The sequence below is a fragment of the Hypanus sabinus genome, chromosome 12 (genome assembly GCF_030144855.1).
Source record: "Hypanus sabinus isolate sHypSab1 chromosome 12, sHypSab1.hap1, whole genome shotgun sequence".
NCBI classification, from domain to species: Eukaryota; Metazoa; Chordata; class Chondrichthyes; order Myliobatiformes; family Dasyatidae; genus Hypanus; species Hypanus sabinus.
In genome coordinates this window covers 98,867,192-98,880,926 of record NC_082717.1, presented here as the reverse complement: position 1 = coordinate 98,880,926, position 13,735 = coordinate 98,867,192, and the positions used below count along the sequence as shown (strand labels likewise).

The 13,735-nt window shown below is 42.1% G+C and overlaps 1 protein-coding gene across 1 annotated transcript in view; it reads left to right on the top strand.

The window, feature by feature from the left end:
• Positions 1–13,735, top strand: part of kif25 (kinesin family member 25) — a 152,684-nt gene that overhangs the window by 62,909 nt on the left and 76,040 nt on the right. The window contains exon 4 of the mRNA XM_059985268.1: positions 246–419. Within this exon, the coding sequence (XP_059841251.1) occupies positions 246–419 (174 nt within the window). The remainder of the gene's footprint in view (positions 1–245; positions 420–13,735) is intronic.

The window sequence follows — 13,735 nt, the reverse complement described above, 5'->3', positions numbered from 1 at the left end:
TGCTGGTGCACTTCACCACAACTGCTGTGTTTCAAGAAGACTTCACACTGGCAGCTGTGGGTGGCAAATAAATATAACTATCTCCCCCTCCAATGTGCTGATGCAAGAAAAATTACATTCCTTAAAAGGGTGGAATGTAGATTCATGCCAGAAAAGTAACAGTGATTGGTGAGTAATTAATGAATTGTACAGTGTTTTAATGCATTTTTACCTTCAGGGCTTTATTATATTTGTTATCTTTGCAGTCTGATGTCAGAGAGGCCATCTGAAACCTACTCTGTTGAAGTGTCTGTTGTGGAGGTGTACAACAATGATATCATCGATCTACTGGGAAAACGCAGTGGCGGGAACTTGCATGTAAAACGAGAAGCTGTGACTACTCCTGCTGCCAGTAATGAGATCCCTTTGTTAGCTTCCATGTAAGTACACTCATTATTGACATTTTTTTTGGTGTGTGGAAGGTTGACTATGTACCCGTCAACCAAATGTGCCATGTAATGGATGAAAATGAATGTGGTATAACACCATAAAACATAAGAGTTAGGAGCAGAATTAGGCAATTTGGCCCATTGAGTCTGCTCTGTCATTCCATCATGGCTGACTTACTATCCCTCTCAACTCCATTCTCCCTGCATTCTTCCTGTAACCTTTGACATCCTAACTAATGAAGAACCTATTAACCTCTGCTTTAAATATATTCAATGACTTGATCTCCACAGCCATCTGTGAGGAAACTGAATCCTTTGACTATGCCCTTATCCACTGATGCCCATTTGCTTCTTTGTTGAACAGAAGCCCCAGCAGCCCACCACCTCATTCACTTGGCAGGCATTGTCCTCACTTTGAGTAATTTCTCCTTCATTCATGTTCAAGTTTATTGTCATTCAAACATATGCATGTATATAGCCAAACGAAACATCATTCCTCTGGTACCAAGTGCAAAAAAAAATGTACATATAGTCACACACTATAGTTACAATCTAGCATATAAAGTTACAAAATAACATTAGCACATTAGTCCCTGACTGGCATGGCCTGAAGATTGACAAGTTGACATAAAGTGCAAGATGCATATTTATGTAAGACAGTATAATGTAACTGACATCATATAATAAAACAAACAGTTGTATAAATACGTGAAACAGCAACAATAAAAGATGAAAAGTGACCAGTGCAGGATTAGAGTGTGTCAGTGGGTTGGGGAGTGGAGGGGGAGGAGGCAGCATGCCATTCACATAAGGTGTACATGTGTTCAAATTATAGGTTTAGCTGCCTGAGCACAAAATACTCCTGGCACTTGCTAGAACATTGGAACAATCCTTATTTCAGAATTACTCAGGACTCCTCCCTCACTGGTTCTCTGATACATTGATGACTGTAAACACTGCCTCTTGTACACATAAACTGTTATCATTTTGTTCTGAACTTCCATTTCAAATTCAAGATTGCTTTTTCGTCTTTCTTCAGTACACAAGTGTAAAGGAGAAAGCAGTGATTGCTACTCCAGATCAAATGTAGCATAAAAAAAGAATAAACAGAAAAATGCAATATACACACACACACACACACACACACACACACACACACAAATATATCTCTATAAAAGTAATCCTATAAACGCAATGTACAACTGACTGTTTGAGGCCATATATACTGGACATACAGTGCCTATAAAAAGTATTCCCCCGCCCCTTTGGAAGATTACATATTTTATCGTTTAATAACATTGAATCACAGTGGATTTAATTTGGCTTTTTTTTACCCTAATCAACAGAAAAAGACTTTAACGTTAAAGTGAAAATAGATCTCTACAAAGTGATCTAAATTAATTACAAATGTAAACTTAGAGTAATTGATTGCATAAGTATTCATCCCCTTCAAGTTAGTAATTAGTAGATGCACCTTTGTCAGCAATTACAGCCTTGACTCTGTGTGGATAGGTCTCTACCAGCTTTGCACATCTGGAGATTGAAATGTTTCCCCATTCTTCATACAAAACTGTTCAAGCTCTGTCAGATTGCATTGGGATTTGGAGAACCTGGGCAGTTGGGCCTTTGTACCTCCCTCTGCAATTGAATCCACAACTTCCTAACCAGAAGACCACAACCTGTGAGGATTGGTGATAACATATCCTTCTCACTGACAATCAATACTGGTGCACCTCAGGGGTGTGTGCTTAGCCCACTGCTCTACTTTCTATATACACATGACTGTGTGGCTAGGCATAGCTCAAGTACCATTTATAAATTTGCTGACGATACAGCCATTATTGGTAGAATCTCAGCTGATGACCAGAGGGTGTACAGGAGTGAGATATGCCAACTAGTGGAGTGGTGCCGTAGCAACAACCTGGCACTCAACGTCAGTAAGACAATAAAGCTGATTTTGGACTTCAGGAAGGATAAGTTGAATTGTTATGAACCAGCAGCAATAGATATAAAATTGCATCTGGATTTATAGACATACAACATTTATTAACCTCCGCTCAAAACCTAGAAAAATAAACAAACAACTAACTTAACCAGAAGTAACCGGAAGTAAACAGTTATGTGGCTATATCTAACAAACACTCAAACTTTGAAATAGTTCTTATCGAGTTCTCCTTCAAGCACAGACTCAAAGTGGTAAATTCAAAAGTCCACGTGATTTATACAGTCATTAAGGAGAGACTTTCCCAAAACAACAATTCCTTCGAAGAGATGATGAATCTGCTGATCACAGCTGAGAGATGCCTTGTCAAAGAAACCACGAAAAAATGAAGTGTCTTAAAGTAACAGACCTTTTGGCTGGAGGGTGGTCACTGCACAAACCTTCCTGACCTTGCAGGGGTTTAACTCAAATGTACATGCCACAATTTCCCCGAACGAAGATTCAAAAAGGTTGATCACTTCCAAAACACCAAACGTTGTTAACTTTACCCAATCCTTTGGGTTTGGGATAGTGCTGGTAATGTCTTCACTCTCTGATACTAGACTGTAAAGGTAAAATAAAGGTGCAACAAACAAAAAAAAACCCTGCAGCAAGTGGCAAAACAGCCGGCAACAATGTTTTTGCACAGTAAAATAGAATTAAAACTGCATCACAGTAGCGGGCTCTGTTTAAATACTGTTTGGAACAAGCCATCACGTGACATAACATCATCCCACGGTCATGAGACAATTACATCATCCCACTGTCCTGAGATCAAACTGTGGGCATGTAACAGAAGGAGCACAAATCAATCCTCATAGAGGGATCAGAAGTGGAGAGAGTGGGCAGTTTCAAGTTCCTGGGTGTCAAGATGTCGGAGGATCTAACCTGGTCCCAACATATTACCTTATAAAGAAGGTAAGACAGCAACTATACTTTATTAGGAGTTTGAAGAGATTTGGCACGTCAAAAAATACACTCAAAAATTTCTATAGTTGTACTGTGGAGAACATTCTGACAGGCTGCATCACTGTCTGGTATGGAAGGGCTACTGCACAAGACTGAAAGAAGCTGCAGAAAGTTGCTCCATCTTAGGTTTAACCTACAAAGTACCCAGGAGATCTTCAGGGAGCAGTGTCTCAGAAAGGCAGTGTCCATTATTAAGGACCTCCAGCACCCAGGGCATGCCCTTTTCTCAGTGTTGCCATCAGGTAGGAGGTACAGAAGCCTGAAGGCACACACTCAGAGATTCAGGAACAGCTTCTTCCCCTCTGCCATCCGATTCCTAAATGGACATTGAACCCTTGGACACTACCTCTTTTTTTAATATACAGTATTTCTGTTTCTTGCATGGTTTTAATCTATTCAATATACATATACTGTAATTGATTTACTTATTTATTATTATATTATTTTTTTCTCATCTATATTATATATTTGATTTGTTATGCACCCCTAGGGTTCATATTTTCTGTGGACTATCACTAAAATGTCCGGAGAATGAGACTGGCTTTTGGACACTGAGCTGCTACAGAGAGAGAGGGACGAAGCCTGCCTTGAGATGGTGTTTATACGAACTCTAAAGCTTGTTTTGAATATACAAGGACACTGCCTGCTTGTGAGTTCTTACAGAGAGAGATGACGAGCAGCTCGTGGGTCGCCGTGGTGACCGAGGGAGGTATTATTTGATAGCTGTTTGGTGTTCAGCATGCTTGGATAAATAAAGGTCAGCTGGTTGTTAGACAGACACTCGTGGTTTCGGACTCTGGATGAGCTTTGTTGTGCCCACAGAAAGGTGGGTTTTGGAGGATCAATCGAGAGAATCGATCAGTGGCTCTCGTAGTGGGAAAAGGTGTGACCGGTGGGAAGTTATCAGTGTGTCCAACCCTTGCCTGGGTTGATAACTTTACCAGAGGAGATGGTCTCCTTTTTGTGGTCACATTCAGTGACTTTAAAGGAAGAGAAAAGGGGAGAGGAAGGTTTGAAACAGAAGAAATCTAGTGAAAAAGAGGTCACTGTTTGTACTCTCTCCTCTGTAGCCTGTGTTTGAGTTCCATTCGAATATGAAGGTGTGACTGTCATGTAGTTAAATCCACAGGATTGGGTTCTCTGGTGAGGGGGAAACCTTTGTGATTACCACTTGTGTGTTACCCTTGTTTGGGTGTGGTAGTTCACTAAAGAAAGGCGCACCTGTGGCAAGTCACTGTAGGAGTTATTTCGTATGTCGTAGAACTGGATAAGCGGCTGTGTGTTTGAGGTAACGTTATGGAATCTACCTGTGTGTGATAATCCTGGCCTGGGTTGGTAGTTTTACCTCTTGAAGATGGTACCTCAGTGATAAGCCACTGTTGGTGATAATCCATACGTGGATTCTGTTTGAGTATCCTGCGGCCATTGTCTCTTGGAGACGGAATTGTGTATTAAAATACTGTGCTTCGTGGAAGCCCTCAGGCAAAGTGGGCTGGTTGGTGGAGGGATTGCATCATCCCAACCTGATTGACATCTGAGACCCTGTGAGTCAGGATAAAAGAGGGTCTGTGGGAACAGCCCCTCAGACGCACCAGAAGAAACGCTAGCGATCCTGTAATAGCGAAAGCCGGTGGGAAGGCCACGTGCGTCCATTTCCATTTGCCCCGGAATCGGTGGTCCTTTACCACAGAAGAATGGTTTTTAGCTAACAACAGGGAAATCAACTCCCAACGACTCTCGAAGGATTGACATCATAAAAGGAATGGGCAAGTTTTAACCCGTCTTTCTCTCCAACCAAAAAGCTGCAGCTTGAATGAACTAAAGTGACTTTTATATTTCCATCGGACAATACGTTATCCCCTAGACAACGATACAGCTATTCCTTATTGATTATTATTATACCCGCGCTTTTAGATTTAGTATTGATGATGTATATTATCTGTGTGTTTGCATTGATATTATTTTTGTGTATTTTTATCAATAAATACTGTTAAAAATAGTACCATCAGACTTCAACGGACCTCTCTATCTTTGCTGGTAAGTGATCCAGTTATGGGGTACGTAACAGTGATATTTCGTGTGTGGAGTGGAACAACTTTGGAGATAAAACATACTGCTATTGTTATTTTGGAATAGCGACGTAGTTGCCTTCTCACAACAGACACCTTTGGATACAAATCTATCTCTCTCTCTCTCTCTCTCCAACACTACTCAACTGAATACTACGAACTTAACTGATTCCCTTTAGCCATCATCGTAAGACTGTATCCATTTACCTCCTAAGCTTGAAGAAGCTTGGCTTTTATATATTTCCACACTTACATTTACATTTACTTTGCTAACCTGTTTGATATATCTGAATTTATATTACTGTATTGCATAGTTACTAATAAACGAGCTTTAGTAAATTGCAATACCAGACTCTAAGGTGTTTTCCATTTCTGCTGGTTCTTTAACCTGTTACGGGGTACGTAACACATTGAACTGCTGCTGCTAAGTTAACAAATTTCATGTCACATGCCAGTGATAATAAACCTGATTCTGATCGTGAGTGAACAACCCTTTTCAAGTCCAGCCACAAATTTTCAATTGGCTTGAGGTTTGGACTCTGACTTGGCCACTCTAGAACATTAACTTTGTTGTTTTTAAGCCTTTCCTGTGTATGGCTTCGTACTCAGGGTCATTGTCTTGCTGGAAAACAAACCATCTCTCAAAACGCAGATCTCTTGCAAACTGCATCAGGTTTTCCCTATATTTTGCTGTATTCAGTTTACCCTCTACTATCACGAGCCTTCCAGGTCGTGCTGCAGTGAAGCATCCTCACAGCATGATGCAGCCACCACCATGTTTCATGGGAGGGATGAAGCTGAGATTTCATGTGAAGTTTATTCAACAGTGGCTTTCTCTTTGCCGCTCTCCCATAAAGCTGTGACTGGTGAAGCCCCTGGCCACAGTTGTATGTGCAGTCTCTTCCACCTTAGCCACTGAAACTTTTAACACCTCCAGAGCTGTCATAGGTCTCTCAGTGGCCTCTGTCACTGGTCCCTTCTCGCACAGTCACTCAGATTTTGAGTTTGGCCTACTCTAGACAGATTTACAGCTGTGCCATATCTTTCCATTTCTTGATGATTGACAACTATACTCCAAGGGATATTCAGTAACTTGTAAAATTTCTTGTATCCATCTCCTGACTTGTGTTTTTCAATAACATTTTCGCAGAGATGCTTGGAGTATTCTTTGGTCTTCATTGTGTAGTTTTTGCCAGGATACTGACTCAGCAGCAGTTGGATCTTCCAGCTACAGGTCTATTTTTACTACAATCAATTGAAATAACTTAATTACACACAGGTCTCCAAAAACAGATCTCACCAGTCACATAATAGGCTGCACCAGTGATGATTTGATGTCATTTCAAAATGTGTCATTTCAAAGGGGGCAGGGCGAGTACTTAAGCAATCAATTACTTCACGCTTTATAATTGTAATTAATTTAGATCACGTTGTAAAGATCTGTTTTCACTTTGACAGGAAAGAATATTTTTCTGTTGATCAGTGTCAAAAAGCCAAATTAGATCCATTATGATTCAATGTTGTAAAACAATAAAACATGTAAACTTCCTACAGGGGTGTATGCTTTTTATAAGCTCTGTAAGATTACCTTGTATATATTGACTAATTATATGTACATAAAGCGATACTAGGTGCAGGTGTATCTGAACACAAGGTGATTGACAGGAAGTGATAAAGTGACAAAGTGAGTCTTGGCAAGAGTCTAGGTAGTAGCAGGATATATGAAAATACAGTAAGACAATAACTGATTTGGTATAGGTATGAGGTGTGGAGTGTAAGTATAAAGTGACAGTGAATGGGGTGCATGAAGAGTGCTGAGGGACTGTAGAGAGCAGCAGCTGATGTGGATAGTTTCCAAGGCCACTCATTGGAACTGAGGAAGAGAAAAAAAATCGAGTTTTTTTATGGCAAAGAAAGTGGGTAGACAAATGGAAATATCTCTGATAATGTGAAACCAAGTGACTTGTATCAGTTTGATTAGTAGTTTGGATAAGATAGATAATAGACAGGAAATGACAGTATCATGGTTGTATTTCAAGTGCACAGGTATACAAATATTAGAAGAACCATAGAACATTACAGCACAGAAACAGGCCTTTTGGCCCTTCTTGGCTGTACTGAATCATTTTTCTGCCTAGTCCCACTGACCTGCACCTGGACCATATCCCTCCATACAACTCTCATCCATGTACCTGTCCAAGTTTTTCTTAAATGTTAAAAATGAGCCTGCATTTACAACTTCATCTGGCAGCTCATTCCACACTCCCATCACTCTCTGTGTAAAGAAGCCACCCCTACTGTTCCCTTTCAACTTTTCTCACTTCACCCTTAACCCATGTCCTCTGGTTTTTTTCTCCCCTAACCTCAGTGGAAAAAGCCTGCTTGCATTCACTCTATCTATACACATCATAATTTTATACACCTCTATCAAGTCTCCCCCCATTCTTCTATGCTCCAGGGAATAAAGTCCTAACCTATTCAACCTTTCTCTGTAACTCAGTTTCTCAAGTCCCGGCAACATCCTTGTAAACCTTCTCTTCACTCTTTCAACCTTATTAATATCTTTCCTGAAATTCAGTGACCAAAACTGTACACAATACTCCAAATTCGTCCTCACTAATACCTTATACAACCTCACCATAACACTCCAACCCTTATACTCAATACTTTGATTTATAAAGGCCAATGTACCAAAAGCTCTCTTTACTATCCTATCGACCTGTGACACCACTTTTAGGGAATTTTGTATCTATATTCCTAGATCCCTCTGTCCTACTGCACTCCTCAGCGTCCTACCATTTACCTTATATGTTCTACCTTGGTTTGTCCTTCCAAAGTGCAATACCTTACACTTGTCTGTATTAAATTCCATCTGCTATTTTTCAGCCCATTTTTCCAGCTGGTCCAAGTCCCTCTGCAAGCTTTGAAAACCTTCCTCACTGTCCACTACACCTCCAATCTTTGTGTCATCAGCAAATTTGCTGATCCAATTTACCACATTATCATCCAGATCATTGATATAGATGACAAATAACAATGGACCCAGCACTGATCTCCACTCAGAGAAGCAATCCTCCATTACCACTCTCTGACTTCTCCCATTGAGCCAATGTCTAATCCAATTTACTACCTCACCATGTATACCTAGCAACTGAATCTTCCTAACTAACCTCCCATGTGGGACCTTGTCAAAGGCCTTACTGAAGTCCACGTACACAACATCCACTGCCTTCCCTTCATCCACTTTCCTGGTAACCTCCTCGAAAAACTCTAATAGATTTGTTAAACATGATCTACCATGCACAAAGCCATGTTGACTCTCCCTAATAAGTCCCTGTTTATCTAAATACCTGTAGATCCTATCTCTTAATACTCCTTCCAATAATTTACCTGCTACAGATGTCAAAATACTGGCCTATTATTTCCTGGATTACTTTTTGAGCCTTTTTTAAACAAGGGAACAACATGAGCTATCCTCCAATCCTCCGGCACCTCACCCGTAGATACCGACATTTTAAATATATCTGCCAGGGCCCCTGCAATTTCAACACTAGTCTCCTTCAAGGTCCGAGGGAATACCCTGTCAGGTCCTCGGGATTTATCTCCTCTGATTTGCCTTAAGATAGCAAGCACCTCCTCAATCTGTTTAGGTTCTATGACCTCACTATTTGTTTGCCTCATTTCCATTGACTCCATGCCAGTTTCCTTAGTAAATACAGACGGGAAAAAACCCATTTAAGATCTCCCCCATTTCTTTTGGTTCCATACATAGCAGACCACTCTGATCTTCAAGAGGACCAATTTTATCCCTTACTATCCTTTTGCTCTTAACATACCTGTAGAAGCTCTTTGGATTTTCCTTCACCTTGACTGCCAAAGCTACCTCATGTCTTCTTTTAGCCCTCCTGATTTCTTTTTAAGTATTTTTTTTTTGCACTTTTTATACTCCTCAAGTACCTTATTTGCTCCCTGTTTCCTATACATGTCATACATCTCTCTCTTCTTTATCAGAGTGCCAATATCCCTAGAGAACCAAGGTTCCTTATTCTTATTCACTTTGCCTTTAATCCTGACAGGAACATACAAACTCTGCACTCTCAAAATTTCTCCTTTGAAGGCCTCCCACTTACCAACAACATCCTTGCCAGAGAACATCCAGGCCCAATCCACACTTTTTAAATCCTTTCTCATTTCTTCAAATTTGGCCTTTTTCAAGTTTAGAACCTCAGCCCGAGGACCAGATCTATCTTTATCCATGATTAAGTTGGAACTAAACACTGGAACCAAAGTGTACGCCTACACACACTTCCGTCACCTGTCCTAACTCATTTTCTAATAGAAGATCTAATATTGCATCCTCTCTAGTTAGTACCTCTATATATTGATTTAGGAAACTTTCCTGAACACATTTTACAAACTCTAACCCGTCTAGACCTTTAACAGTATGGGAGTCACAATCAATATGCGGAAAATTAAAATCTCATACTATCACAACTTTATGTTTCCTGCAGTTGTCTGCTATCTCTCTGCAGATTTGCTCCTCCAATTCTTGCTGACTATTGGGTGGTCTATAATACAACCCTGTTAATGTGGTCATACCTTTCCTGCTTCTCAGCTCCACCCATATGGTCTCGGTAGACAAGCCCTTTAATCTGTCCTGCCTGAGCACTGCTGTAACATTTTCCCTGAGTAGCAATGCCACCCCTCCCCCCCACCCTTCATCCCTCTGCCTATCATGTCTGAAACATTGGAACCCTGGAACGTTAAGCTGCCAGTCTTACCCCTCCTGTAGCCAAGTTTCTCTAATGGCTACAATGTCATAATTCCACGTGTCAATCCATGCCCTCAGCTCGTCAGCCTTCCACACAATACTCCTTGCATTGAAATGGACACACCTCAGAAGATTATTACCACCACACACAATCCTTCTATTTGTGACTTTGCATGAAACTTTAACATCATTTATTTGCACCTCTGCTCCACTATCTGCTCTGTCACTCTGGTTCCCATCCCCCTGCAAATCTAGTTTAAACCCTCCCAAAAGCACTAGCAAACGTCCCTGCAAGGATATTGGTCCCCCTGTAGTTCAGGTGTAACCCGTCTCTCTTGTACAGGTCCCACCTGCCCCAGAAGAGGTCCCAGTGATCCTGAAATCTGAAACCCTGCCCCCCTACACCAGTTCCTCAGCCTCGTGTTCATCCTCCAGAGCATCCTATTCTTACCCTCACTGGCACATGGCACAGGGAGCAATCCTGAGATTACCACCCTCGAGGTCCTGCTTTTTGACTTCCTACCAAGCTCTCTATACTCACTCTTCAGGACTTCTTCACTCTTTCTTCCTACGTCATTGGTACCAATGTGTACCATGACATCTGGCTGCTCACCCTCCCATTTCAGAATGCTGTGCACGCAATCAGAGACATCCCTGACCCCGACACCTGGGAGGCAACAAACCATCCGGGAGTCTCTGTCACGAGCACAGAACCACCTGTCTGTACCTCTAAGTATCGAGTCCCCTATCAATAGACAATAGGTGCAGGAGTAGGCCATTTGGCCCTTCAAGCCTGCACCACCATTCAACGTGATCATGGCTGATCATCAATAATCAGTACCCCATTCCTGCCTTCTCCCCATATCCCTTGACTCCGCTATCTTTAAGAGCTCTATCACTACCGCTCTCCTCTTCTTCCCCCTCCCTTCTGCACTGCAGAACCAGACTCAGTGTCAGAGAACCGGCTTCCACAGCTTGTCGCAGGTAAGTCATTCCCCCCAACAGTATCCAAATCGGTATACTTGTTGTTGAGGAGAATGGCCATGGGGAGACCTGCTCTGCTTGCCCTTTCCCCTTCCCTCACCTGACGGTAACACAATTACCTGTGCGCTGCTCCTTTAGCGTAACTACCTTCCTGAAACTATTATCTATTAAGTTCTCATTCTCCCGAATGATCCAGAGATCATCCAGCTCCTGCTCCAGTCTGTAGGAGCTGCAGCTGGATGCACTTCTTGCAGGTGTCATTGTCAGTGACACCCGAGGTCTCCCTGACTTCCCACATCCTGCAAGAGGAGCATTCCAACATCCTGCCTGGCATTCTCTCTACTCTAAATGAACAAAACAAAACGTACCAGGGATCTACTCTCGCCTCTGCCTGTTCACACCGAAGCCGTCCCACTCTGACTCAGTCCACTCTAACGATGGCCACTGTATATAACGGTCTTTTTTTTTAAACCTTCGGCACGCTACATCACGCGCCTGCGCAGTCAGGCCTCTTTGCCCTGATCAGTTAAAAAAGAATGGCTTCTCTCCGAGATGCCTTTACTTCTTCACTCCCTGCCTCTTGCTTCAATTAAAAGGAGAAGTCAGAAAATAAAAAAATAAGTTGCCTCAAACAGTCTAACAAGAAGTGATCATCATATCCCCAGCCGTAGCGTGACTCATTATAGAGCCTAATGGCAAAGGGTAAGAAAGACTTCATATAGCGCTTTTTCGGGCAGTGCAGTTGTCAGAGTCTATTACTAAAAGTGCTCCTCTGTTCAGCCAAGGTGGTATGCAGAGGGTGAAACACATTGTCCAGAGCTGCCAGGATTTTCAGTAGGGTCTTTTGTTCTACCACAGCCTCCATTGTGTCCAATTTGACTCCTATAACAGAGCCAGCCTTTCTAATCAGTTTATTAAGCCTGTTGGCATCACCTGTGTTGATACTCTTGCCCAAGCTCATCACCACATAACAGATTGTACTGTTGGCAACAGACTGATAGAACATGTGAAGGAGAGGCCTGCATACTCCAAAGGACCTCAGTCTCCACAGGAAGTTGAGGCAAATCAGGCTGTTCTCATATACAGCCTCTGCGTTGGTTCTCCACTCATGTCTGTGATCCAGGTTGGGAGCCCCCTCCTATAGACCGATAGGTCAGAATGAAAGTGAGATGGTAAATTAGAGTGTGTGAGCAGAAGCTCAAGATCATTTCTGTAGGTTGAAGACACAACACAAAGGGTTGGCACATCATTGTGGGCCAAAGGGCCTGTACTGTGCTGTACTGTTCTATGTTCTAGATGTCCTAGAAGGCAATCACCCAGTTAGCATTTGGTTCCTCCAGTATCGAGGAGACCACATTGTGAATACTGAATGCAGTACAGTGGTCTAGATGGAGTGCTTATAAATTACTGCTTCTGCTGGAGGGCAGTTTTGGTCTTTGACTGATGGGAAGAGAAAAGGTGAAAGGAAGGTGTTGTGCCTCATGTAGTTGCATGGGGAGAGTGCTGTGATACAGGCAGTGATATAGAAGAGTGGACCAAGAAGTTGTGAAGGGAGGAATCCTTTCAAAATTCTGAGAGCAGAGAGGAATATGTCTCTGGTGATAACTTTTTGTTGGAACCGATAGAAATGAGAAGGATAACCTTCAGACAAGATGGCACTGGTGATACATGGTGACATTTTGCAGGAAGGTCACTCTTCTAGATACTCTTCTAGATATACTTTCTCTGAACTATGATCACTGCAATTGTAATTTGCTTTAAAAGACATACTTTTAAACCGTCTAAATCAGTGGTCCCCAACCACTGAGCTGCGGACTGATACTGGGCCGCGAAGCATGCAGGGGTGCAGCGGCAGACGGAACACACCCAACACATCTTTAAGAAAAAAGCCGAAATAAACAAACTAATTAATTAGGTGCCGCCCGCACGTAAATGTGGGCCCAGATCAGAGACGATTTGTCACCAGAAGAGAGGACATCAGTGTGAACTTCAAGCCAGATTAAAGTGTCAAGGCCCAAGAGCCCCCCTACTCCATGCCAGCCTAGACCCCCACCTGAGCCTATGCCACCTGCCTGTGTTTTGATTCATTCCTTCACTTCCCATTCCTACCATTGGGTCATTGGATCAGGAACAGTTGCTGCTGTACAACCATCTGGCTTCTGGACCAGAGGAGATGGCTTCACTTGCCTCAGCACTGATCTGACTCCACAGCAAATGGTCTCATTTTCAGGGGCCTCAGCAGTTCATGTTCTGAGCATTACAGTATTTGTTTAGTTTTTTTATTATTTGCTCAATTTGTCCTCTTTTGCACATCGAATGTTTGTGAGTCTTCGCTATGTGTGGTTTTGTATGGATAATATTGTATTTTCTATTATGTACTTTCCTGTGGGTGCCTGCAAGGAAAGAATCTCAAGGTTGTATATGATATACATACTTTGATAATAAATTTACTTTGAACTTTGAAGCTATTGAATGAGAAGGCTGGTGAGTGGAAGGTCAGGACCAGGGAAACTATAAGTCTATCTAGGGGAAG